Source organism: Muntiacus reevesi, chromosome 7, assembly GCF_963930625.1.
Source record: "Muntiacus reevesi chromosome 7, mMunRee1.1, whole genome shotgun sequence".
Lineage (NCBI taxonomy): Eukaryota > Metazoa > Chordata > Mammalia > Artiodactyla > Cervidae > Muntiacus > Muntiacus reevesi.
Genome location: NC_089255.1, coordinates 36,086,984 through 36,110,871, shown reverse-complemented (window position 1 = coordinate 36,110,871; position 23,888 = coordinate 36,086,984). Strand labels below are relative to the sequence as shown.

Below are 23,888 nucleotides of genomic sequence, written 5' to 3'. Positions count from 1 at the left end.
CATCGGACACAACTGAGTGACTAACACTATCCCTCCTCCTCTCTCTCTTACCAGTTTCAACTTATATGTATTTGTACCGTAAACTACCTTTTTTTAGCTGGTCACCATAATCTTTCAGTAATCATTTTTACTTAAATAAGTTCTACTGACAGCTCTATCACAGCTTCACGTTACAGCACTAAGAGGCTAGCCAAGTGGCAGGAGGCCTGGGCTCTGGTCTTAACTCCACCAGTGCACACACCCCTTGTGCTCTCTGTAGGTTACTAATACCTGCCCTTCCTCTCAGCATTGTTGTAAAGATCAACTGAACTATGTAAAGTATATGAAATTCTTTACAAGCTAAAATACTAAATCTCTAGAGTGCTTAAAAAAGGCAGGGTGAAGGACTTTTGTCTCAAAGCCCTAGGGGTTCACTGTCCTTCATGCTCTTGCCAGCCTAGGTCAGCTACTGCAGGAAAACATTGCCTCTTGTTCCAAAAGCAACTCCTGGTGAGTTCAGATATGGGAACCATACCAAAGAGAGAGCTCTGGACAGCCCAGAGTATGGGCTTCCGGCTTTAAGGGATCATTTGTCCCTCCAGCCACCCCTCTCCTATCTGCTTCCTGCAGGAGGGCTTTAACCAAGTCTGTGGTTTCTCCTTTTCCAGGAAAAGCTTGAGAACTACGACTTCACCAAGTTCCACTCGCTGAAGCCCAAGCTGATCGAGGCCGTGGACAACATGCTCACCAACAAGATCTCGTCACTGATGAACCTCATCAGCCAGGAGGAGATGAGCATGCCCCCGCCACTCGTGCAGGGTGGCGCCTTCGACGGCACGGCCGAGAGCCCCTTCAACCAGGGCTACGGGGAGGGCGCCAAGGAGGGTGCCGATGAGGAGGAGTGGGTCGTGGCCAAAGACAAGCCCGTCTATGACGAGCTCTTCTACACCCTGTCGCCCATCAACGGAAAGATATCAGGCATCAACGCCAAGAAGGAGATGGTGACCTCCAAGCTGCCCAACAGCGTCTTAGGCAAGATCTGGAAGCTGGCTGACTGTGACGGCGATGGCATGCTGGATGAGGAGGAGTTCGCGCTGGCCAAGCACCTCATAAAGATCAAGCTCAGCGGCTACGAGCTGCCCAGCAGCCTGCCCCCCCATCTTGTGCCGCCCTCCCACAGGAAGTCCTTGTCCAAGGCCGACTAAGGGACAGATGACACACAGGGAAGGCAATGTGGGGCGGGAATCAGGGGAGCCTGGGCCTGAGGCCCACCCTGTCACCAACTCACTGAGTGACCCTGGGTGAGACACTGCCTGCCCTGTGCCTCAGTTTCCCCATCTGTAGAATGGGAAGGGCAGACACTGGACCCTAGATCAGGTCCTTTTACCTTAAAATTCCCTGAGTTTCTATTAAAATATTGGGGAGAGGGAATGGATATGAAGTTTGAAGGGTTGAGAACAAAGGGAGATTCCAGGAATGCGTCCAGGAAGTCCTTGGAAGCCTGGAGAAACGCGGATATGGAATCCCAGGAACCGCAGGGAGTGAGCCAGGGGCACTGCTAGGCCCCGCTGGACTGTTCATTGTTATGAGCCCGGCTCTCCCTCAGCACCGGGAGGCAGCAAAGACCAGCTTATTTATTTTGTTCCCTGCTTTATTTAGAGTGAAAAAAAACAACAGAGGTTTCTGTTCTCTCCAAACTATCTACCAAAGAGAAGAGGGCTGTCCCGGCTTTGAGGGGAGGACACACCTTGTCTGCATGTTCCCGTCCCTCTGCTGGCCCGCGGAGCAGGCAGCCAGGCCACAGGGAGTGTCCCCCACAGCATCCACTGGCTGGCCTTTCCAGGGCTCCCCCAACCCCAAAGCCTTCCCAGCAAAGTTATATTCAGTTAGGAATTTGGAACTCACAACCTTTACTAACCCCTGGCGAGATTTCTAGTATTCTAGTCACGTTGAAATCTGAAGATGAGCTTTTCTTGTCTGTCCAATAGTTTGTAGCAAAGACTATCATTTAAACTAGAAGAAGAAAAGAGGCGGCTTTCCCCAGTCCTCAGTTAGCATGGTCACATGTCTCTAAGGCTCCTTGGTCGATGGCAGGATTTAAATTCAACAAAAACATGGCTTGGTGCATGCACTACGAAGGGAATGAGGGGCCAACCCACCCTCACTGGCTATCAGGTAGAAGAAGTCGGTCTACTAGTATTAGAAACTATTTTTATAACAAGAAAATGGGCATTTTTATCATGTCCAGTTTTTTAAATACAGTTTCTGTATGAAGGATAAAAGCCTTTATGCAGAAACAAGATGGAATCTCTCATATAAAGCCTTTTCTTCAGAATCTGTGTGGTTCATACCACGGATGCCTCATGAGGCAGGGTTTGGGCACTTCGCTGTATATCAGCTCCTGAGTGTTCTCTCTCCCAGGGGCCCTGTGTGAACCTGTCTGGACCACTCACCCAAATGCCTGTGACCAGTGGAGATCAGCCTCTATGTGGGCTCCAGCTGCGGGACGCAGGTGGCTTTCCATCACCATTACTTATGCAATAAGAGAGACATGGTATTTCATCACTGTTGTGATGGCCACATAGCCTGGAACCCTGCCGGCACCAAAATGAAAGAAATCCAAACAGCCCCACCCACCCAAGTCTTCCCAAAGCCACATTTTTTTTTCCCCTGATGTCATCAAGGGCAGAACTGCAGATTTAAAGATATTTATTTATTTAGAGAAACATTTTCCCAGATCCCAGCCCTCACTCTCCCTAGCTTACTTTCTAAATAATTTAGCTTTAAGAGAAGTAAATACATAACATGGTTTTAGCCTTAATGAGCACTTTTATATTAATTAGACACACAGAAGAGAGACATTTGTGATTCTAGGACTGTAATCTGAGCAGATGGTTCTGCGAACACCTGAGGACCACCCAGGCATGTGAGCACAGTTGATCCAGCAAAGGACAAGACTGAGAGAGGAGAGAGAGTTCATTTGTCCAGAGGTTTGGAGATGCCAGAGTTAGCTGATTTCCACTCAGATTGATCTTGCTATGTTCAACTGTCATATATAAAGATAAATATATACACATGTCCCGTGAGTACATATTTTTGACACTTGTTAATGTGTGTATATGTAGATTTTGTCTATATACTGACACAAAGGAATATTGTTTTAGAGGAGCCGGAGAGGAGGTTTCTGATGCTATGAGGATAGAAACACCTCATGGATGATCCCCACCCCACCACCCCATGACCTCTGGCAGGAGATCATCTATCAGCTAAATGCTAAGAAAAAATGAAGAGAAAGGAATTCGCATGTCCATTTTTGTTAATATCTTCTCTTGAAACCTGAAGTCACCCATTGTGAAAAGTTGATTGGAAAGGAAAACACTGGAAACCATTAGGGATGGTGGCCAAGCGAGGACCCTTATCTCCCCAGGACCTGCACAGAGTACCTTGAGTCTGGATCCAAAGCACCCGTTACCCCTGACCCTGTGCAGCAGGGCTGGTAACACAGAGCCCTCAGGATCTGGACACCTTGGCCGACTGTGCTGTCCTCCCAGGACCACCCGACTGCCCAAGAACCCCCTCCCTAGAGCACTCATGCAAGGCTGGGGGTTGGAAGCAGCTGAACTCTAAAACTCTCCATGCTGTCCATGACTCCACAGAAGAAAACCTAAGGATCTCGAGTCTGTTTTGTGTGCAGCTCATGATCACAGAGTACAGCTCTGTGGCCACACGCTGATGTCCAGCCTGCTTGGCTTCCTACATGGATTCTTTCCTGGCCACATGCTTGGATGGCCTGGGGTGGGGCCACGCTTCCGTGGGGAGGGCCGTGCATTTCAATTGACTTTTGCTTCTCTGGGGCTGAACTGGCTTCTCTGGAACACTTGTCATCGTGCAACAGTAACGCCTGGATTGGGGGCTGTGGCTCCTCCCACAGAGCGGTGGGCCTTAAGGAGTTGGATTCTTATTCCATATCATGGGACTGGTGTCCAGGTGGGTCAGAGAGCATGTGAGAAGAAACCAAATGCCTTGTGCTCTCCCCCAACCCCCACCCCGCTTACAGCCCACAGGAAAGGCCTCAGCAGAGCCCTGGCCCCGCTGCTCCGACCACGGTCCTTCACTGTGTCCACTGGGTCTCAATAGCCACCCCTGTAACACACTGGGATTGTCTTGTACTGAAGTCCACCATGTAGGATGGGGTTTAACCACCAGAGTCATGGCTTGATAGCCACCACCGGGACCTTTCCACTTTGCAGCTCTGCTCCTTCCAGATGCCCAGAGCATGCCATGGACAGATTGCCTTGGATATAAGGAAAGTGTTTAAAGAGGCACTGTTTATTTCCTCCAGGGAATGTGACAGGAGAGTAACTTTCTTAGGACAGATAACCACTGAGTTTTTTTTCCAGGTAAACATGGGCTGAATTTTAAGTGTACCAGGCGATATGTTAATTAGCCAAAAAATGCTATTAATACACAATGCTTCTATTTTTTTGTAATCTTGTTTCAAAACGTCAAAAAAAAAAGTCTACTGATCAATAAACTACTGAAAAAAATCACTTTTCTCGTTGGCTCTGGTTTTTCAATGACTGTGTGCCAGTTGTCTTGGGAACAAAGCAGGCATCCCTTGGAACCATTCTGAAACAAGACAGAGGAGTTAAGGGATGGGTGTGCCCCTTGGCACACCATCCCTGTGACGCTGTCTCTTTCTGCATGTTCTCTAGGTGGGAGATGGGGGCTTCTTCAGCAGGAGAGCAGCCCCATCTGATGTGGGCAGAGGCCAAGTCTGGGAGCAGGCACCGAAGGAGGTTTATGCCCCGACCAAGAGTGACTGGAAGCCAAGACTAGTAGGGACCATTGAGGAGACTCTTCTGAGGCTGGAGACGGGGCATCACTGAGCACTCACAGGAGATGGCCTCTCTAGCACTGAGGCTGGTCGGACACCTGAGGATGCCATGGTGCTAGGATACAACCCTGGCTGGCTGGCACTGCTCCTACCTCTTGCCATGCCTTGCAGGTGCAGAGCACCCATAGTAGACATCTAGAGTTTTCACACTGGCTCCCACCTACTCTTTTAGTGATCCAGACCTGGAATTTCCTTTTGCAGGCCACTCTCTACTTCCCCACTGTCAAACTGAATGGTGAAGTTTGCGGAGACAGCTCCCACTCCTTTCCAGGATGGATCCTGATTGGCTGAGCCAATTATAGTACTTCATCCACCTGGTCACAGAAATGGCTCAGAAATTGACATGGGATTATGAGAGGTCCCTCAGACTTCTGTTCCAACTCTCAGGAAGATGTTCTCTCTTTTCTAAACCGTGCAGTTCAAAGAAGTGAGCCTACTAGTACAACAATATAAATAGCTTTGACTGAAGTGCCCAGTAGTGCTGGAGGATTTAGGCTGGCAGCAACTACCCCATGGAGCATGAAGATGAAGGAGGCATTGAGAAAGACGAAGGAAATCCAAACCTGTGGTGGCATCATTTGAGCTGCTGGATCAAACCTCACCTAAAGTCCTCCTCCTGCCAGACTTTCCAGTTACATGGACGAATATGTTCTGTTTATATTGTTTAAACCCATTTGACTTGAAACTTCAGTTACTTGCAGCATAAACATTCCAAATTTGTATGACCAACAAGACTCTCACCAGGGGTTGCAGTCAGTCACAGCCTAGGAGAAGCTGGTCCTGGTATCATGTACAGTACGCTTTATTACAGTTGCACTTGGGAAAAAGAAGAGCAGTTTCCTAACAACCTACCCAACAACCTCAAGTACAACCACCTCTGTTGAGATCTGTGTGCAAAGGGCCAAGCAACTCCATCCTGTCCTCTGGGGCTCACATCACATGGGACGCCTGGGCCAAGGCTCTTGATGGGAGGTGAAACAAACTTATAGAGGTTGGAGGAAGGGGAACTTCCTAGAAGGAAAGGATTTCTTTTTTAATATCAAAAATTATAGTTGTACAATATTGAGAAATATAAAACAAAATACAACTATTGGAGAAAAATTGCTCTACGATATTGTGTTGGCCTTTGCCACACATCAACCCAAATCAGTCATAGGTATAGATGTCTCCTCCCTCCTGAAACCCATCCCATCTCCCACCCCATCCCACCCCTCTAGGTTGAGCTGCGTTGAGCTCCCTGTTTTACACATGGTAATGTATGATTTTATCCTAGTGTCTCAATTCGTCCCACACTCTCCTTCCCTGACTGTGTCTACAAATCTGTTCTCTATGTCTGCATCTCCCTTGCTGCCCTGCAAATAGATTCATCAGTACCATCTTTCTAGATTCCATATGCATGCATTAATATTTAATATTTGTTTTTTCTCTTTCTGACTTACTTCACTTTGTATAATAGACTCTAAGTTCATCCACCTCATTAGGACTGACTCGGATGCGTTCTTTTTACAGCTGAGTAATACTGTATGTATGTACTACAATTTCTGTATCCATTCATCTATTGGTGGGTGTCTAGGTTCCTTCCATGTCCTTGCTATTGTAAAAAGTGCCACAACAAACATTGGAGTACATGTGTCTCTCAATTATGATTTTCTCAGAGTGTATGCCCAGCAGTGGGGTTGTTAGGTCACATGGTAGTTCTATTCCTAGTTTTTTAAGGAATCTCCATACTGTTCTCTATAGTGGCTGTGTCAACTTACATTCCCACCAGCAGTGCAAGAGAGTTCTCTTTTCTCCACATCCTCTCCAGCATTTATTGTTTGTAGATATTTTTTAATGATAGCCATTCTGACAGGTGTGGCAGTGATTCCCCATTGTAGTTTTGATTTGCATTTGTCTAATGATGAGCAATGCTGAGCATCTTTTCATGGGTTTGTTGGCCATAGGAAAGGTTTTTAACTGGGGCTGATATGAGACTGTGGATGATGGGATGCAGAAGAGACATTCTAAGCTGAGGAAGAACTGATGCTCAGATGTGAGCAGGTAGCTCTGGTCCCCACCTGACAATGGGGATGGGGACCATGAAGGTATGGTGGGCTGGGCGTAGGCTGACATGGAGACAGGGTGCTGAGCTGGGGACAGTGATGAGGACCTGCAGGGGCAGTGGGAGTAATCTGGTGGGGGGTGCCCTGTGGAGTGCCTGTTGGTGGGGCACAGCAGTGACAGCTGTTGGTGCCTGACTGGACCTGGGGCTGCGGGCAAGGAGGAAGCTCAGGTTCATCCCAAGTGCTGGGAAGCCAATCAGTGTCAGGAGGGACCTCCCAGGGAGAGGACAACAGGGGCGGGAGCTCCTCTTGAATACAGGGGATCTGCCCCCCACCCAAGGGCAGCACGCCCCTCACTCCCAGCCACAGGCCAAGGTTCAGGTGTAATGGATCCCACCCAGCTCTGAAGGGCAGGCTCTGGCCACTGCCCCTCTCACTGGCCTGGACTGTGAGGGATGCCTCCCTCAGGATGGTTGCTGGGCTTCGGGGTGGATGAACCTAGGTACACAGCCTAGCCCCGTGACTGTAAGCAGACAGTCCTGTGAAGCCCCTTGAATTAGAACTTGCTCTCCATGTGTCGTGCAGTCCACAGTTGCAGCGGGGGGTGGTGGGGTTGGAGAGAGGGGCTGGCTGGCTCCCACACAGCCCTGCTTCCGAGCCTCGGGCCCAGCCGGAGCACAGGTGCTGGGGCCCCAAAGAGTGAACACCGTATCTCTGGCTCTGGAGGAGATTCTTTCATTCCCACAGGCAGGCTTTGTGGGTGTGGGTTACCCCTTTTCAGAGGGAGCCCCCTTCAGAAAGTGGCTCCCAGGTGGAAGGGACCCCGTCATGCAGCCCTGGCCTGGGTTGGGTGTGTTTCCTTCAAGCCTGGAAAGCCCAGCCCTGATCCAGAGCTTCCCTGTGGTCTATGGTGAGTCCCCCCAGGAGAGGGTGTGAGGGCTGTGGCCCCACGGGCTCACTCCCATCTCCGGCCCTGCAGGTGCTCACAGACCCTGATGGGGTGCAGAAGGGCAGCCTCAGCCTGGGGTGTGGGTGCAGAGGCTCTGACCAGAGGCTCTTGAACCCAGACTGCAGCTCCCCCATGGAGCTCCCACCCGAAGCCAACTTGAGACCATCCCATGGGACTCTTGTGTCTCGGGCACCAGGACTCCACCCGATCCTGAAGGCCTTGGCAGCAGGGAGATGATGAAGGAGGAGACCCTGGAGCATCAATCTGGAGCATTCTTGAGCCGCCCCCTCCAGGCCCGGGCCACGCCCTGTGGCAGGTGGGAGGACAATGCCAGCAGTGTGCCGTCACCCTGCCTCGCTGGCCCAAGAGGAGGGCCATGGCGCTACCCCAGTCTCAGCCTCAGCCTCTCTTGATGTCTCTCCCTCCCCGCCCAGCCCCTGCTATCTGCCATCTCCACTGTCCAGCCAGGTCTCCTCTCAGGACATCAGCAAGGTGAGCGGTTTCTTTTTTCCTTCCACCTGCCCTATTCATTCCGAGCAGCAGCAGCTGAATGCTGTGGCTCAGGGGAAACCTCTGGCAGCAGGAGCTCTAGAAGAATCTGGAAAAGGGGGTGGGCCACTTAAGTGTAGGGCACCAGCCAGGAGCCCAAGACCTTACCTGGCTAAATCCCAAACTGCAACCACCCACCACACGTGGGGCAATCTGGCAGAGAGGGGTCCCCTATTCCAGGGAGTCATCAGAATCCACCTTCCTCCCCCAGCCTCCAGGCCCCCAATGTCTCCAGCTTAGGGAAATATTCAGTGGCTCCTCATCTCCAAAGGGCTCCGGGCCTGCTGGCCAGTTAGCCCCACAACCCCCAGCAGTTCCTTGGCGCTACAGGGCACCTGAAGCAAGAGTCCAGCCGCAGACCCCAGGCTGGCTCTCCCGGTCCAGTCCCACCATGGACTCTGCATACGAGATGGGCCACATCCGCAAGCTGCAGGCACGGCACATGCAGATGCAGGAGAAGACCTTCACCAAGTGGATCAACAATATCTTCCAGCACGCCCGGGTGAGTGCAGCTGGGCCCGCCCCACAGCTGCCTCCACTGTGCCCCCAGCTCCCCGGCAGGTGGACCCAGGGGGCCGACTGTGAGCCCAGCTGGCTAAGGCCAGTGCTCCTCCCTCCAGGCTGGTGCTCTAGGTTTCACCGCCCAGGTCCTGGGATGGAGCAGACAGGAGAGGCTGGGCTGACCCTGTGCCTGTTCCTCTTCCCCTCCCAGGTGGGCATTGAGATCCAGAACCTGTGCACAGAGCTGGCTGACGGCACCCACCTGCTGCGGCTGCTGGAGCTCATCTCAGGGGAGGCCCTGCCACCCCCCAACCGGGGCCGCATGCGCGTCCATTTTCTGGAGAACAGCAGCCGAGCTCTGGCCTTCCTCAGGGCCAAGGTGGGCACTGGGGAGAGGGCTCCTGGGCGTGGTGCTGGGGTGGGCGGTGGGGACAGGCCGGATGACCAGATCATCTTTTCTGGGCTGGCCACAGGGCCGAGCAGAGGGTTTGGAGCCAGAATCCAGGAGGAGCAGCTGGGATACGGAGTCCAGGAAGCAAAACCCTACTTTGCACAGTTCACCTGGCTTAGAGGGCACCCACCCAGCTGGAGCTGGAACAACCATTGTCCCCAGTGGACGGGAATGAAATCTGCCTTTGCCTACAATGAGAGATTGTGGAGTCTAAGTTGAAAGATTCAGTACACTCTTAACCTTCTCTTTTCATAAAAGAGGAAAATATTTTCCAGGCAAGGCCCATGAGCAGCTGGTCAGCAGATCTTGGATGTGGGGGTCAGACACAGGGGGAAAGCCTCAGACACTACTGAGCCAGGCAGGGAAGGGAGGTGGTGTAGGGCTGCCTGGGAGAAGCTGGACTAGGCAGCTGGGAGGGGCCTCCGCAAACAGGAGGGATCCTGAGAGGAACGGACAGCCCCAGAGAAGTCGTCTCTAAGAGGAGAGGAGACACACTCTGGTGCCCGAGACACAAGAGTCCCATGGGATGGTCTCAAGTTGGCTTCGGGTGGGAGCTCCATGGGGGAGCTCCAGAAACAGGGTCCTCATGGCCCGTGTTGGGGGGCCATGTGCAGGGGTCATTTATATTGAGAAGCAGGAATTGGGAAGCCTGGGGGCTCTTGGCTTCAGGTACTGGAGCTTGAGACAGCTGAGCCTGGAGGATGTGAAATTTCAGTTGAAACTGGCTGGGCTGAGCCTGAGTCCTGGGATGTGGGTCACAGGCAGCCCCTTGGGAGCCTAGCGTGCTGGAGCGAGGCCAGGAAGGTGAGAGGCCAGAGCAAGGGATGGAGCACTGTGGTCCCTACACTCATGGAAGAACAGGAAGCTGCCAGCCACACAATGCAAGCCCACACTACTTGGTCCCAGGGCCAATGGCCTGTGAGCCAATCACCTCCTCTCTAGAACCTCGGAAAGGTGCAAGTCCTGTAGCCCTTGTCAGAAGCTACTCAGCACCCTTCAAGCTCAGAGACATAATGTGTCACAGATACGTAGCCTATGAAGGTGACAGCCTTGTCTCCACTATCGCTTGGAAAGCCTGGGCTTGCCTGGCCTTGGGCCTGCCGGCTTCTCCCCTGGGGACCTCCTGGGTCAGGACAGACAGAACCCCTCCCATCCGGCAGCCAACCCTTTGGTTACTATGCGTCTTCTCTAGTACATGGGCATTGTGACTGAGGTCAGAAAAATGTGCCCACAGGTGCCAATACCCCTCATTGGGCCAGAGAACATCGTGGATGGAGACCAGACGCTCATCCTGGGACTCATCTGGGTCATCATTCTGCGTTTCCAGATTTCCCACATCTGCCTGGACAGGGTATGTCTCAGCCCCCGCGCCCAGCTGCCCAGCCCAGCCCAGCCCCGGCCTCCCCTCAGGGCCCTGGGGACAGAGCAGTTCCACCTGACCGTTAGGATGCCCACAGCGGATCCTCGGCATCCACACAACTTCTATTCACTCTTCAATCGCAGGCAAAGGATTCAGAGTGTCAGAGAGGTTGTAATATGCTGAAGTAAGAACTATTAATGGATTTATGGGCCTCAAGTTGGGTCTGGGACAAGTCATTTACTAGTGAAGGGGGTCAAGGTGCCTGCCCACCACCTGCCTTTCACTGCTAATTTATTGTTTTCTACTTGCCATTGAATCCCTGTAACTTTCATTACCCCATAATGTACTATTGGGAGAAATAAAACATACGAGAAAGCCCCAGCCCTGAAGATTTCCAAATCCTCAGGATCCTAAAAACCAAAGAGATGGTTCCTCATCTTCCTCCATTCTACAACTGGATCAGGAAGAGTGAACACATATAAGTCCCTATATAAATGTTCATAATTTCATGGTTTCCAAAACCCCACCAAAAACTCAATTCCAGTAGGTTAGGGAAACCAACTTGGAACATGCAATCTTAAAGAAAAGAAGCCACAGATTTGGCTCAAATCCGGGAGGACCCTTGACACTCTTGAGGGGACTGTGACCCCCAGGAGAGCAGGGGCCTTGCCTGCCTGCATCCCTAGGGCCTAGCACCCATTTGGCTAATGAGTGGATGGATCAACTTCTAGCTGACCTCAAGCCCTTCCAGGAAGCCACACTCCCCTCCCCACCCCCCTAAGCCAGTTCCAAGTGCCCCTGCCACCCCTTCCCTCAGGGGCAGCAGGTCTACATTGTCCCCTGACTGGCCACCAACTGGACGGCTGGCTCTCTTGTCTGCAGCCAGCTCAGGTCCTTCTCCCTGCGAAACTCAGATGTGTCTGGGACCAGGCTGACCCCATGCCCATATGTACTCACCCCCAGAATCACTCCTGGCTCATGTCTGCCAGCCTAACCAAGCTGCTCAGGGTTTCTGGGCTGGCCTGGCACTGGCAGAGCCCAGCTCCAGGCCCTAAACTCCTTCCCCCTGCACTGCTACATACTAGTCCCTTCTATTTAAGCTCACAGGCCCAGAGGACGGGGAAGGGAATATAACCTGCTGTGCTTTTATATTCTGAGCTTTGGGGGGTTTTTTTGGAGTATAGTTGCTTTACAAGGTTGTATTATAGTATATTGTACAGTGAAGCAGCTATATGTATACATATATCCCCTCTTTTTTGGATTTCCTTCCCATTTAGGTCACCACAGAGCAGTGAGTAGAGTTCCCTGTGCTCACAGTAGGTTCTCATCAGTTATCTGTCTTATACATAGGAGTGTATATATGTCAATCCCAATCTCCCAAGACATTCTGAGTTTATAAACAGAAATTGGTAGAAGAAATGGAAGATGGGAGTTCAGTTCAGTCGATCAGTCATGTCCGACTCTTTGCATCCCCCTGGACTGCAGCACACCAGGCCTCCCTATCCATCACCAACTCCCAGAGCTTGTGCAAACTCATGTCCGTCGAGTCGGTGATGCCATCCAATCATCTCATCCTCTGTCGTCCCCTTCTCCTCCTGCCCTCAATCTTTCCCAGCATCAGGGTCTTTTCAAATGAGTCAGCTCTTCGCATCAGGTGGCCAAAGTACTGGGGCTTCAGCTTCAGCATCAGTCCCTCCAATGAACACCCAGGACTGATCTCCTTTAGGATGGACTGGTTGGATCTCCTTGCAGTCCAAGGGACTCTCAAGAGTCTCCTCCAATACCACAGTTCAAAAGCATCAATTCTTTGGCCCTCAGATTTCTTTGTAGTCCAACTCTCACATCCACGTGACCACTGGAAAAACCATAGCCTTGACTAGATGGACCTTTGTTGGCAAAGTAATGTCTCTGCTTTTTAATATGCTGTCTAGGTTGTATTATTCCTTCCTTCCAAGGAGTAAGTGTCTTTTAATTTCATGGCTGCAATCACCATCTGCAGTGATTTTAGAGCCAAAAAAAGTAAATTCTGCCACTGTTTCCACTGTTTCCCCATCTATTTACCATGAAGTGATGGGACCAGATGTGATGATCTTAGTTTTCTGAATGTTGAGCTTTAAGTCAACTTTTCACTCTCCTCTTTCACTTTCATCAAGAGGCTCTTTAGTTCCTCTTCACTTTCTTCCATAAGGGTGGTGTCATCTGCATATCTGAGGTTGTTGATACTTCTCCCGGCAATCTTGATTCTAGCTTGTGCTTCTTCCAGCCTGGCGTTTCTCATGATGTACTCAGCATATAAGTTAAATAAGCAGGGTGACAATATACAGCCTTGACGTACTCCTTTTCCTATTTGGAACCAGTCTGTTGTTCCATGTCCAGTTCTAACTGTTGCTTCCTGACCTGCATACAGGTTTCTCAAGAGGCAGATCAGGTAGTCTGGTATATCCCATCTCTTTCAGAATTTTCCACAGTTTATTGTGATCCACACAGTCAAAGGCTTTGGCATAGTCAATAAAGCAGAAATAGATGTTTTTCTGGAACTCTCTTGCTTTTTCGATGATCCAGCAGATGTTGGCAATTTGATCTCTGGTTCCTCTGCCTTTTCTAAAAGCAGCTTGAACATCTGGAAGTTTACGGTTCACGTATTGCTGAAACCTGGCTTGGAGAATTTTGAGCATTACTTTACTAGCATGTGAGATGAGTGCAATTGTGCAGTAGTTTGAGTATTCTTTGGCATTGCCTTTCTTTGGGTTTGGAATGAAAACTGACCTTTTCCAGTCCTGTGGCCACTGCTGAGTTTTCCAAATTTGCTGACATATTGAATGCAGCACTTTTACAGCATCATCTTTTAGGATTTGAAATAGCTCAACTGGAATTCCATCACCTCCACTAGCTTTGTTTGTAGTGATACTTCCTAAGGCCCACTTGACTTCACATTCCAGGATGTCTGGCTCTAGTTGAGTGATGAAGAAGGGAGAAAAGGAGAGAAAAAAAGGAGATGGGGATTCCAGGATGTGAGGGGCAAGGGAGGGGGTGGATGGAAGGGGAGGACCATTGAGGGCAGGACAGGGACAAGGAACAGAAGGCAGGGAAAGAAGTGGAGCCCGGAAGGCGGAGAGCAAGAAGCACTGAGTAAAAGAGGGATGGGATGGGGGCGCGGGAGGTGAGGGGGAATGTGCGGAAACCGAAAGTGGCAGAATAAAAGAGATTATCAAGGAGACAGAAACCAGTTGAAGATGGTTATTTCCCAGTCTGAAGAAGCTATTGTGTGAGGGAGGCCTTGTGAGGCAGACAGATGGGCTCCGCATATCAGAGGTTTCTAGATCAAGAGAGACCCTCCCCTAATAGCTGGGAAACCCCGGGCAGTTTCCTGACCCCTCTTACTGCACCTCCTGTGCTTCCTTAGAATGTAACTGCTAACAGTGCCTACATCTGGGGGCTGTGCCAGGTGGAGAGCCACGCGTGCGGGCCTGGTGCCTGGCTGGCAGAAAGCCCATGGTGACCTGGGGTCGGTCTAATGAAGCCCAGACTCAATTCTGTGTGGTCCAGGGTTGGTTAGCACAGTGCCCAGCCCAGTCGAAAGGCTGGAGAGGGATTTCCCTAACAGTCCAGTGGCTAGGGCTCTGCCCTCCCAGTGCAGGGGTCATAGGTTCGATCCCCGGTCAGGGAACTAGATCCCATATGATGCAACTAAGAGTTCACATGCCATAACTAAAGATCCTGAGTGCCACAACTGAGACCTGGTGCAGCCAAATAAATAAGTATTAAAAAAGAAAGGAAGGCCGAGAGAAATGGGAGCTACTGTGGCTGTTGTCACCAATTGTGACTCAAAACCAGCTGCTCAGAGGTGACAACTTTCAGACTGACCCACTTCTTTGTAAGGACAATCTTTCTCTCGCACTCCCAATCCCTGCACAGCACGAGTAACAGCAAGTGCAGTCAGATGCTCTGAAGGACAGGCCGTCCACACAGCCTCCAAGTGGGGGAGCAGGATCGCACTGTGCCCAGCCGGCTTCTCCCACAACCTGCGGCCTCTGCAGCCTACCCCTCTCCGCATCCCATCCCTGCACGGTGACCCACTGTCCTGTCCTTCCAGGAGGAGTTTGGTGTCAGCGCAGCCCTGCTGTCTGCCAAGGAAGCTCTGCTGGTCTGGTGCCAGCGGAAGACTGCCGGCTATGCCAACATCAACATCACGGACTTCTCCCGCAGCTGGAGTGATGGGCTCAGCTTCAGTGCCCTCATCCATGCCCACAGGTGGGCGTGTGGGAGGGGACCCAGCACCTCCTGCCCTGGCTGGCCTGAGGCAGGCCTCTGCTTCCTTCTCAGAGGCCTTCCACCCGCTGAGCTAACTTCTCCAGGACTTGGGTCCTCAACCCACCTGTTATCCCATATCCTTCTGGCCCCTTACACTGGGCACAGAAGTAAAGACACTGACCCTGAGTTCCTGGTCTGTGACACCCCTCCCCCCTTCCATAGAACTAGCCAGGTTTGCCTTTGACCCCTGCCTTCTTCTACTCTCTGTGTCCCTGATTCTCTTTTCAGTCCTCTTTCTGGCAAGCACCTGTCCCTTTTGGAGCTTCCCCCCACTACCCAGGAGGCTGAGCCCCAAGCAAAATTAACCCTCCCCCTCCTAGTCCTATTCCTTCAACCAGGGCCTTAGATCACCATCAGGGGGAAGTTAGTGCCCAGCAAGGTGGGAATGACCCTCTTAACAAGTCCACATAAAGCTGAGCAGTCCCTAACTCTGGTGAAGAGCTCTGCCTGCTCTCTGCCCAGGCCAGACCTGCTTGACTACAGCTCCCTGCGTCCCGACCGCCCGCTGCACAACCTCCGCTGTGCTTTCCACGTAGCTGAGCAGGAACTGGGCATTGCTCAGCTGCTGGATCCCGAGGACGTGGCAGCCCTACAGCCCGACGAGCGCTCCATCATGACCTACGTCTCCCTCTATTACCACCACTTCTCCCGCCTGCACCAGGAGCAGACCGTCCAGAGGAGACTCGTGAAGGTTGGGGACAGAAAGGGAAGGTGGCATTGCGGAGAGGTGGGGCGAACATGCGCTCCGGAGTCAGCACACCCTGTGACCTTTCCTCCCTGTGTGACCTTGGCCACATCATCCAACCTTCCTGTGCTTCATCTGTAAAATGGGAATGATGATGCCTGGGTAACGCAATTAATTCTGGGTAACAGAACACTGCTGGGAGTGTTCAAGGGAGCATGAGCAGACTTCCCAGCATACAGGGAAGCCGGGTGAGCAACGCCTCTCCCTGCCCCTCCCCCTCCCTCTCGGCTCTTAGGTTGTTAAGCTCCTAATGGGATTAAAAGGCACAGAGAGCTGGACTCTGCAAGGACAAACAAGGGGCAGTTCTGCTGGGCCAAGTCCATGTTTCTGGAGGGCTTTCTTACCCTCTGGGCACGATGGCAGAGGCTGAGGCCTGGGAGGGCTGTTCTCAGGGTTGGTGTCTCAGCTGGGAGTGGGGAAGGTCATCCAGGTCAAAGGCACTGAGTTGCTTTAGGGGTGTGGGGGCCTCAGAGAGGGAGAAAAGAGCACCTCCAATGTTGAGGCCAAACGGGGTAAAATAAGATAGAGGAAGGCAGGACGGGAGCCCCACTCTCGGGTCTGAGTATGGAATGGAAACAGACCTTGCTTCTCTGGGGGCTGGGAGCACCCCCACTTTAGCGTATCCTCACCTAAGAGCAGGAACTACTGTGCACCTGGGCAAGCCTGGCTGGCACTCAGCACCCAAAAGGGGGAGGCCTCCAGGGCCTGGAAGCCAGGGTGGCCCCCCAGGTGCTGGTCTGAGCCCTTCCCATGCCCCCCACCAGATCCTGCATCAGCTGCAAGAGTCAGAGGCGCTGCAGACCCAGTACGAGGAGCTGGTGGCCGACCTGCTGTGCTGGATTGCAGAGAAGCAGGTGCAGCTGGAGGTGCGGGATTTCCCAGACAACCTGCCGGCCATGCGCCAGCTACTGGTGGCCTTTGCCTCCTTCCGCACCCAGGAGAAGCCACCGAGACTGCAGCAGCGAGGGGCCACGGAGGCCCTGCTCTTTCGGCTGCAGACAGCCCTCCGAGCCCAGAACCGCAGGCCCTTCCTGCCACCCGAGGGCCTGGGCCCTACGGAGCTGTCCCGGCGCTGGGCAAGCCTGGAGCTGGCGGAGGCCTCACGGAGCCGGGCCCTGCAGCAGAGGCTCCTACAACTAGAGCGGTTGGAAACCCTGGCCCGGCGTTTCCAGCGTAAGGCAGCCCTCAGGGAGAGCTTCCTGACAGACACAGAGCAGGTGCTGGACCGGGCCGCAGCCCCGCCGGCCAGCCCGGCCATGGTGGACGCGGCCGCCCAGAGGCTGGGCATGCTGGAGGCCAGTATCCTGCCCCAGGAGGGGCGCTTCCAGGCCCTGGCCGAGATTGCGGACGTCCTCCAGCAGGAGCGCTACCACGGTGGGAGAGAGGTGGCCAGCAGGTGAGCCCCGGGCATGGGACAGTCTTCAAAACAGGCTAAGGCCTTCCTACCATGAGGAGGTGGGGGTGATTTATGGATTTGGGGCTCCCTTTTTTTTGGGGGGGGGGCTCCCTTTTAAAAGATCTATCTCTTGGGAATTCCCTGGCAGTCCAGTGTTCAGGACTTGGCGCTTTTACTGTCAGAGCCCAGATTCCATCCCTAGTCAGAGAACTAAGATATCTTGCAAGATGCGTGGCACAGCATAAATAAGTAAATAAAAAGATCTAGCTCCCACTGTTGCCTAAAACTCCAACCTCTGTCATTGATCCCTTTGGTAAAGCTCTGTTCTTTCTAGATAGTCTCTTATTAATTTATTCACTAAAACTAAGCATTTATTGAGTGTCTACTCTGTCCTAAGTACTGTTCTAGGTGTTGGAGATTTAGCGATGAAAAGGGCAAACAAAAATCCCTCCCCTCATAGAGCTTACATGCTACTAAGGAAAACAGAAACATATACAGTCTGTGAGACAGTGATTTTAAAAGATAATAAAGCAGAATAGGGGAATACGAGGTGCCAACGTGGGCAGAGGGAGTTATACTGAGTGGTCAGAGGAGGTTTACTTTTGAGCAAAGACCACTGACTCAATGGACATGAGCTTTGGTAAACTCTGGGAGTTGGTGATAGACAGAGAAGCCTGGTGTGCTGCAGTCCATGGGATCACAAACAGTCGGACAGGACTGAGCAACTGAACTGAACTGAAAGAGCAGAAAGAAGTGAGAAACCAGGCAGATATGATGATGGACTATACTAGGGCAGTGTCCCAAAGGGGCACATACCTGGCATGTTTGAAAAATAACATGGAAGCCAAGTGAGCAGGTTGTAGTTGAGGTCAGGGAGGTATGGAGGCCAGGGGTGGTGGCAGAGATCCTGCAGGACACAGTGGAGACTTGGTTTTTACTCAGCAGAAGATAGGAAATCATGGCAGGACTTGAGCAGACGAGTGACACGGTCTAACTTTTATTTTACAGTGATCATTCTGGATGCCACGACAGGAGTAGACTGAAGGGACAAGGGCAGAAGCAGAGAGAACAGTCAGGAAGCTACTGCAGTAATCACTTAGAATAATAGAGAAGTGGAGGTGATGAGAAATGGAGGGGTTCTGCATTTATTTTGAGTACAAGGGAGTTTGCAAACAGATGAGAAGTGGGATGTGACAAAATGAGTCATCCAGTTCCTGGCCAGGGCACTGGGAAGGATGGAGTTGCGGCCACCTGTATTGAGGACTGGAAGGAAGGCTTGGGGGCCAGAGGAGGCCTGAACCTCCCAGACTCTCCCTTCAGTTTTTCTGCCTGTTTCTAAAAGGCAGGGAGACTGCCCCTACCACTCCAGGGTAGGATGCTCACAGCCCCAGCCACAGTACTCATGTTCCTCCAGTACAGACAAGCCCCCCAACCACCAACTGTGGACCCCAAGCTTCCCTGCCATGGCCCAATGGACACCACCCTTATTCTCACATCCCCCAGGCAGCTGGAGATCACCCGGCGCTGGGAGCGGCTCCTCCAGCGGCTCCGAGGGCAGAGGAAGCAGATAGCGGGCATGCAGGCTGTGCTGAGCCTGCTGCAGGAGGTGGAGACTGCCTCCGACCAGCTCAATGAGCTGCAGGTGGGCCCTGGACCAGTGGACCCCTGGGAGAACATAGCAGCATGCGCCAGTCCTGGCACTCACAGCGAGCACTCTGGGACGTTAATGACCACTCATCTGTCCCTGGCCAGGTGATGGTCAGCTCCTCGGCCTGTGGGCAGAAGCTGACAGAGGTAGAGGGGCTGCTGCAGAGGCATGACCTGCTGGAGGCCCAGATCTCAGTCCTTGGAGCCCACGTGAGCCATCTGGCCCACCAGACGATGAAGCTGGACTCTTCCACGGGCACTGCTGTGGAGGTGCTGCAGGCCAAGGCCAGGGCGCTGGCCCAGCTCTACCAGAGCCTCATGTCTCTTGCCAGGTCCCGGTAAGAGCCCACCCAAACTCCTCTACCCTCTCCACAACTTTTCTGTAATCCAAATTACCTCCTGCCCAGGTTTAAACATGCTGCCTGGAGATTTCCTCTGCCCTGACCCTAGTCTCCTCTGTTAAGTGATCCAGGGACAGGAGAAGTCCTGTCTAAGGGGAGGTATCTGGGCCTGGTGGGGAATCCCTCCCTAAGCCCCATCACTGACTGATTCCTTCTGTGGCCTTTGCTGTCCCTCAGGCGGGCCTCGCTGGAGCAGACCCTGCAGCAGGCAGAGTTCCTGCACAGCTGTGAGGAGGAGGAAGCCTGGTTGAGGGAGCACGGACAGCTGGTGGATGCGTCCATGCGCCTGGATCTCAGCCAGATCGCAGCGGCCCTGCAGAAACACAAGGTGCCCTCTCTCTTGCATCCTGCCTCTTCCCCTCTCCCTGCCATCCATCCCTTCCCTCACCCAGCTCCCTCCTCTGTGCTCCTCCAGGCCCTGGGAGCTGAGCTCCATCGCCACCAGGCCGTGTGCGCTGATCTTGTGCAGAGGGGACGCAAACTGGGAGCCTGCGGGCCCCCGACGCGGCCGGATCCCTGGGAGCGGGCTGAGGTGGTGCAGGGCATGTGGCAGCGGCTCTGGGCCCGGATGGATGAGCAGGGCATGAGGCTGCAGGCAGCCCTGCTCGTCCAGCAGGTAGCAGGGCAGCAGGAGCTGGGTGGCCGGGCAGGGAGTGCAGGGTCAGCCCATGTGTGCCCAGCCTGCCCTCCTCCTCACAGTACTTCATGGACGTGGCGGAGGCGGACTCGTGGCTTCAGGAGCAGCGGTCTACACTGGAGAGTGTGTCCTTTGGACAGGACCAGGTGGCCACCGAGGCCCTACTGCGGCAACACCTGCGTCTGGAACGCTCTGTGCGCACCTTTGGGACCGAGCTGCATCGGTTAGACGAGCAGGCATGGGTGGCCACAGCCCAGGCAGCACTCCTGGTACATAGAGACAGGACAGGGACCCAAACCCGCGGGCCCCCGACACCAAATGCACACTGCACCCTTGACCACACAGAGGGTGGAAATGAGATGGCCTTTGTGGCCCCTGACGTGCCTTCCCCTGGGGTTGGAGGTGCCCACTCCTCAGCATCATCTCCCCTGCTGTCCTAGCCCAGAGTTAGTAGAGTTAGTAGAGTTAGTAGAGTAGTAGTTAGTAGAGTTAGTAGAGTCTGCCCATGGTGGAGGACATCGGAGGGTAGTATGGCATTGCTCACTTGGCCCACAAGTTCCCAGGCAATGAGCAGTTTCCTCCAGCAATGTCCCATTACTTTGACCACCGGGCCTAAGCTGTCCTTTTGCCCTTCAGCCCTATTCAGCTCTCCTGACCAGGACTTTTTAGGCTTTGGGTGGCCAAATCCCTACCCCAAACTGCTTTCTGAACCCCCTCCCTCAGTTTATTGAGCCTCCAGTTTAAAAAAGAAAAAAAAAAAAAAAAGAAAACCACATACCTACATGTTGGGCAGGATGGTTCAGGCCTCTGAGGGTATGCAGTTTCTTTCAATAAGCTGTACATGTAGCTCAGGATGTGTAAGTCACAGCCCTCAGGTCCTGCACTCATGTTTGGTCCGTCTACCCTCATCCCACGACTGAAGTGACTTAACATGCATGCACCCTCATGCCAAGGAAGCGCCACGTCCCGGGCGCCTGCAGACCTGCAGCACAGGTCCTCGTGTCTTGGAAGGGGGCCTAGTGGCATAGTCGGTACTAATCACCAAGACCAGACTACCAAAAGTCTGAAAGTTCTGTGGTTCTAACTTAGCTGAGGTCGAGCTATCTCTTTTCCTTTGCATTTGTTCCCTGGACCATATAATCAACAATTTTTGAAAATAGAACCACAACATGTTAGCAGTTGTCTGGTCCAGCGCCCTCTCTTTACAGATGAGGTAACCAAGGTTCACAGAGGCCAAGTTACAGCCCTCACACCTGCTGGAGCCCAGCTCCTGTCCAGGACTGTCTCCCCTTTCCCTCCCTGTGTGACTATAATGTGTAACTCCTGGCGCTTGCATTATATTAACACAGGCTGCTTTTGGTATTGCTTTCCTTCTATACTATGGCCACCTTCTCCAGTCTGAATTGTTTAAATGAATGACAGGAGACACCTTATCCTTCTTTTGTGGCCTCTACTGCCCAGCCAGCCTTGGCATTGATAGAAGGCTTAGTTCTAATCTCTGGTATTTTCAGACCCTTTCTTTGCCCAGTGGTGGTGGGGAGGTACAGAGATGCCCCGTCTCCTGTGGGTGGGGAGTCACTTTGGCAGCTAAGCAGAGCCTTCCCTCCTCCACACAGAGGGAACACCCAGAAGGCTGGAGCAGAACTGATGGAGATGTCACCAGGAGACCTGAGGATGGGACCCAAATTTTAGCACTGCAGGGCAGCCAACCACCATGCCCTCAGGTCAAGACAAGCTTCATCTACAGAGGTATAAGGCCAAGACCTTACGTGGGCACCTTAACAGAGCATCAGGAATCTGTGTGGCTCCTGGGGGCATCCAAAGACTGAAGGGAAGAAGTTAAGAAGAGGAGGAAAGATATGAAGCTGCCTGAAATTCTGAGTCTTCCTTTGTTCCCCTCCCTTTCCAGTCTTTCTCTGTGCCTCTTCCTTTTCCTCAACCCCTGAGTGGCCAGCCTGGCTGCTGCTGCTGCTGCAGTGTCTGACCCCTGCCCCAGGCCAGAGACACAGAGGGACAGAGACCCCCCCATCTGGAAGGCCAGCCTGGGCTCCCCCCGCCACCCCTCTATGCCCCAGCTCCTGCCACCAGCACCACTTTGCCTCCCCCTCTGCAAATGCTGTTCCCCCAGCCAGGCTCACCCTGCCCTTGAAATCTTTCCCGACCCCAGCCTGTTCTGGCCGTCCTCCACTCCCTGGGCCCCCATAGTATTCCTTTCACACAATGTGCATTCTGCTTATCCTTGCACAGTCCTGGGAAGTGTCCTAGGTCTGTGGGCATAAGGCCTTCAGGAGCTCAGGAAGCTCTGGCCCTCATCCTCTGGCCTGCAGGCTCCTGGCACAGGACTGAGTAATGAATAATCTCCCCTGCCCACCCCCAGAGGCCAGCTCCTGGCTCAAGAAGAGGCACAGGGCCGGTGCGGCCCTGAGGACCTGTGTTCCAACAGGACTGCACTTCACCCAGCTCCCGGGAGAGGCCCGGCAGTCCCCACGCCAGACAGACCCCGACACCCCAGGGGGCTGCCAGGCCTCAGTGCCCCTCAGTCACATCATGGGACCGGAAGCTCAGGTACAGCTGCTGGCCCACCCTGCCAAGCCTTCTGCTCCTTGCTGGGAGCCCTTCCAGACACGCTGACCTCTGTCCTGTGGGCACAGGTGGTGTCTGTCCTGAGCTCTCCGAAGAGAGACCCGAGAAACCCAGGGGCCTGGCATGAGGTTTCCTGCCACTCTGGTCTGTGGGGCACCCAGAAGATGGCCCTCCCAGATGAGCCTGACCCTGACTTTGACCCCAACACCATCCTCCAGACACAGGACCGCTTGAGCCAGGACTATGAGGGCCTGCGGGCCCAGGCAGAGGTAACACTCCTTGTTCATGGAACGTTCACTCCTTCCGTCTGGATCCTGGGCCATGAGCCCAGGGACAGAGCAGTGACAGGACGCGTTCCCTGCCCTTGAGGAGCTTGGGTCAGGGCAGAGAAGATGTGAAACAAGTCATTAGACAGATCTGGGTGCAATGGGAGCATGAAGGGGAGGCCAGGTGAGGGCGGGGAATCAGGGGAGGCATCTCTGAGGGCTGGACATTTAGGCCAAGACTTGAACAGTGAGAAGCTGGGAGCAGGTGAGTCAGGGGCGTGGCAGGGGGAGATGGTGGGGAAGAGTGTTCTAAGCAGGAGCTGGGCAAAGGCAGGAAAGAGGCCCAGTGAAGGAGCAAGGGCCGGGGTGCCTGGAGCACAGCAGGGCGGCCTGGGAGCAGCTAGAGGAAAGCCTGCAGAGGAAGGGGCAGGGAGCAGGGCCAGACCCAGGGAGAAGCGCAGATTGTACCCAAGAGCACAGGGTGTGAGTAGGATGAGAGCAATGTGCATGCTCTGCTGGGCCCTCTGCCAGAGAGGATGGAGGGCCCAGCAGTGGGACAGGGACTGTTTCTGTGCCTCGCTGTGGACTCTGCGGGTTGGGAGGTGATGGGGGACCTGCTCTCAGCGCCCCATGGCAGGCACTGGCCCTCAGCCCAGCCTCTGGGCTGGTCTCTCCTCAGCGCCGCAGGGCCCAGTTGGAGGAGGCAGTGGCCCTGTTTGGCTTCTATGGCTCATGTGGGGAGCTGCAGTCCTGGCTGACCAAACAGACGACGCTGTTGCAAACGCTGCAGCCCAAGGCCAACAACTTGGAAGTCACACAGCTCAAGTATGAGGTACCTTGCTGCTGAGGGGGTCTTGCCTGCTTGGTCCTGCTGCCTCGGGTGATTCCTGTCCTGCCCCCTCCTCACTCCTCCTGCCTCTCCCTTATTCACTCCTGTGCCCCACGGGATTGAACCCGTGTCTCCTGCATTACCACATGATTCTTTAGGGTTTTCTATATATAAAATCTTGTCATCTGCAAATAATGACACTTTTACTTCTTCCTTTCCAATTTGGATGTCTGGTCTTGAATTTTTAAAGGGCCCTCCCAGCCCTTTAAGGACACAGACCCCTGTCCTTCCAGAGGGATGCAGCTCACACATCTCTGTAGCAGTGCATATCTGAGGTCATTCCTA

General features: G+C 53.3%; 2 protein-coding genes across 2 annotated transcripts in view; both read left to right on the top strand.

Moving 5' to 3' along the window:
- Positions 1-4,529, top strand: part of EHD4 (EH domain containing 4) — an 85,367-nt gene extending 80,838 nt beyond the window's left edge. The window contains exon 6 of the mRNA XM_065940419.1: positions 648-4,529. Coding sequence (XP_065796491.1) covers positions 648-1,184 — 537 coding nt within the window. The 3' untranslated portion in view covers positions 1,185-4,529. The remainder of the gene's footprint in view (positions 1-647) is intronic.
- Positions 4,530-6,954: 2,425 nt separating this feature from the next.
- SPTBN5 (spectrin beta, non-erythrocytic 5) overlaps positions 6,955-23,888 on the top strand; it is a 47,075-nt gene continuing 30,141 nt past the window's right edge. The window contains 17 exon segments of the mRNA XM_065942027.1: positions 6,955-6,960; positions 7,898-7,944; positions 8,064-8,183; positions 8,302-8,359; positions 8,652-8,918; positions 9,129-9,296; positions 10,603-10,719; positions 14,822-14,979; positions 15,502-15,730; positions 16,549-17,180; positions 18,684-18,822; positions 18,933-19,165; positions 19,406-19,556; positions 19,644-19,844; positions 19,928-20,134; positions 22,517-22,717; positions 23,394-23,546. Coding sequence (XP_065798099.1) covers positions 6,955-6,960; positions 7,898-7,944; positions 8,064-8,183; positions 8,302-8,359; positions 8,652-8,918; positions 9,129-9,296; positions 10,603-10,719; positions 14,822-14,979; positions 15,502-15,730; positions 16,549-17,180; positions 18,684-18,822; positions 18,933-19,165; positions 19,406-19,556; positions 19,644-19,844; positions 19,928-20,134; positions 22,517-22,717; positions 23,394-23,546 — 3,087 coding nt within the window.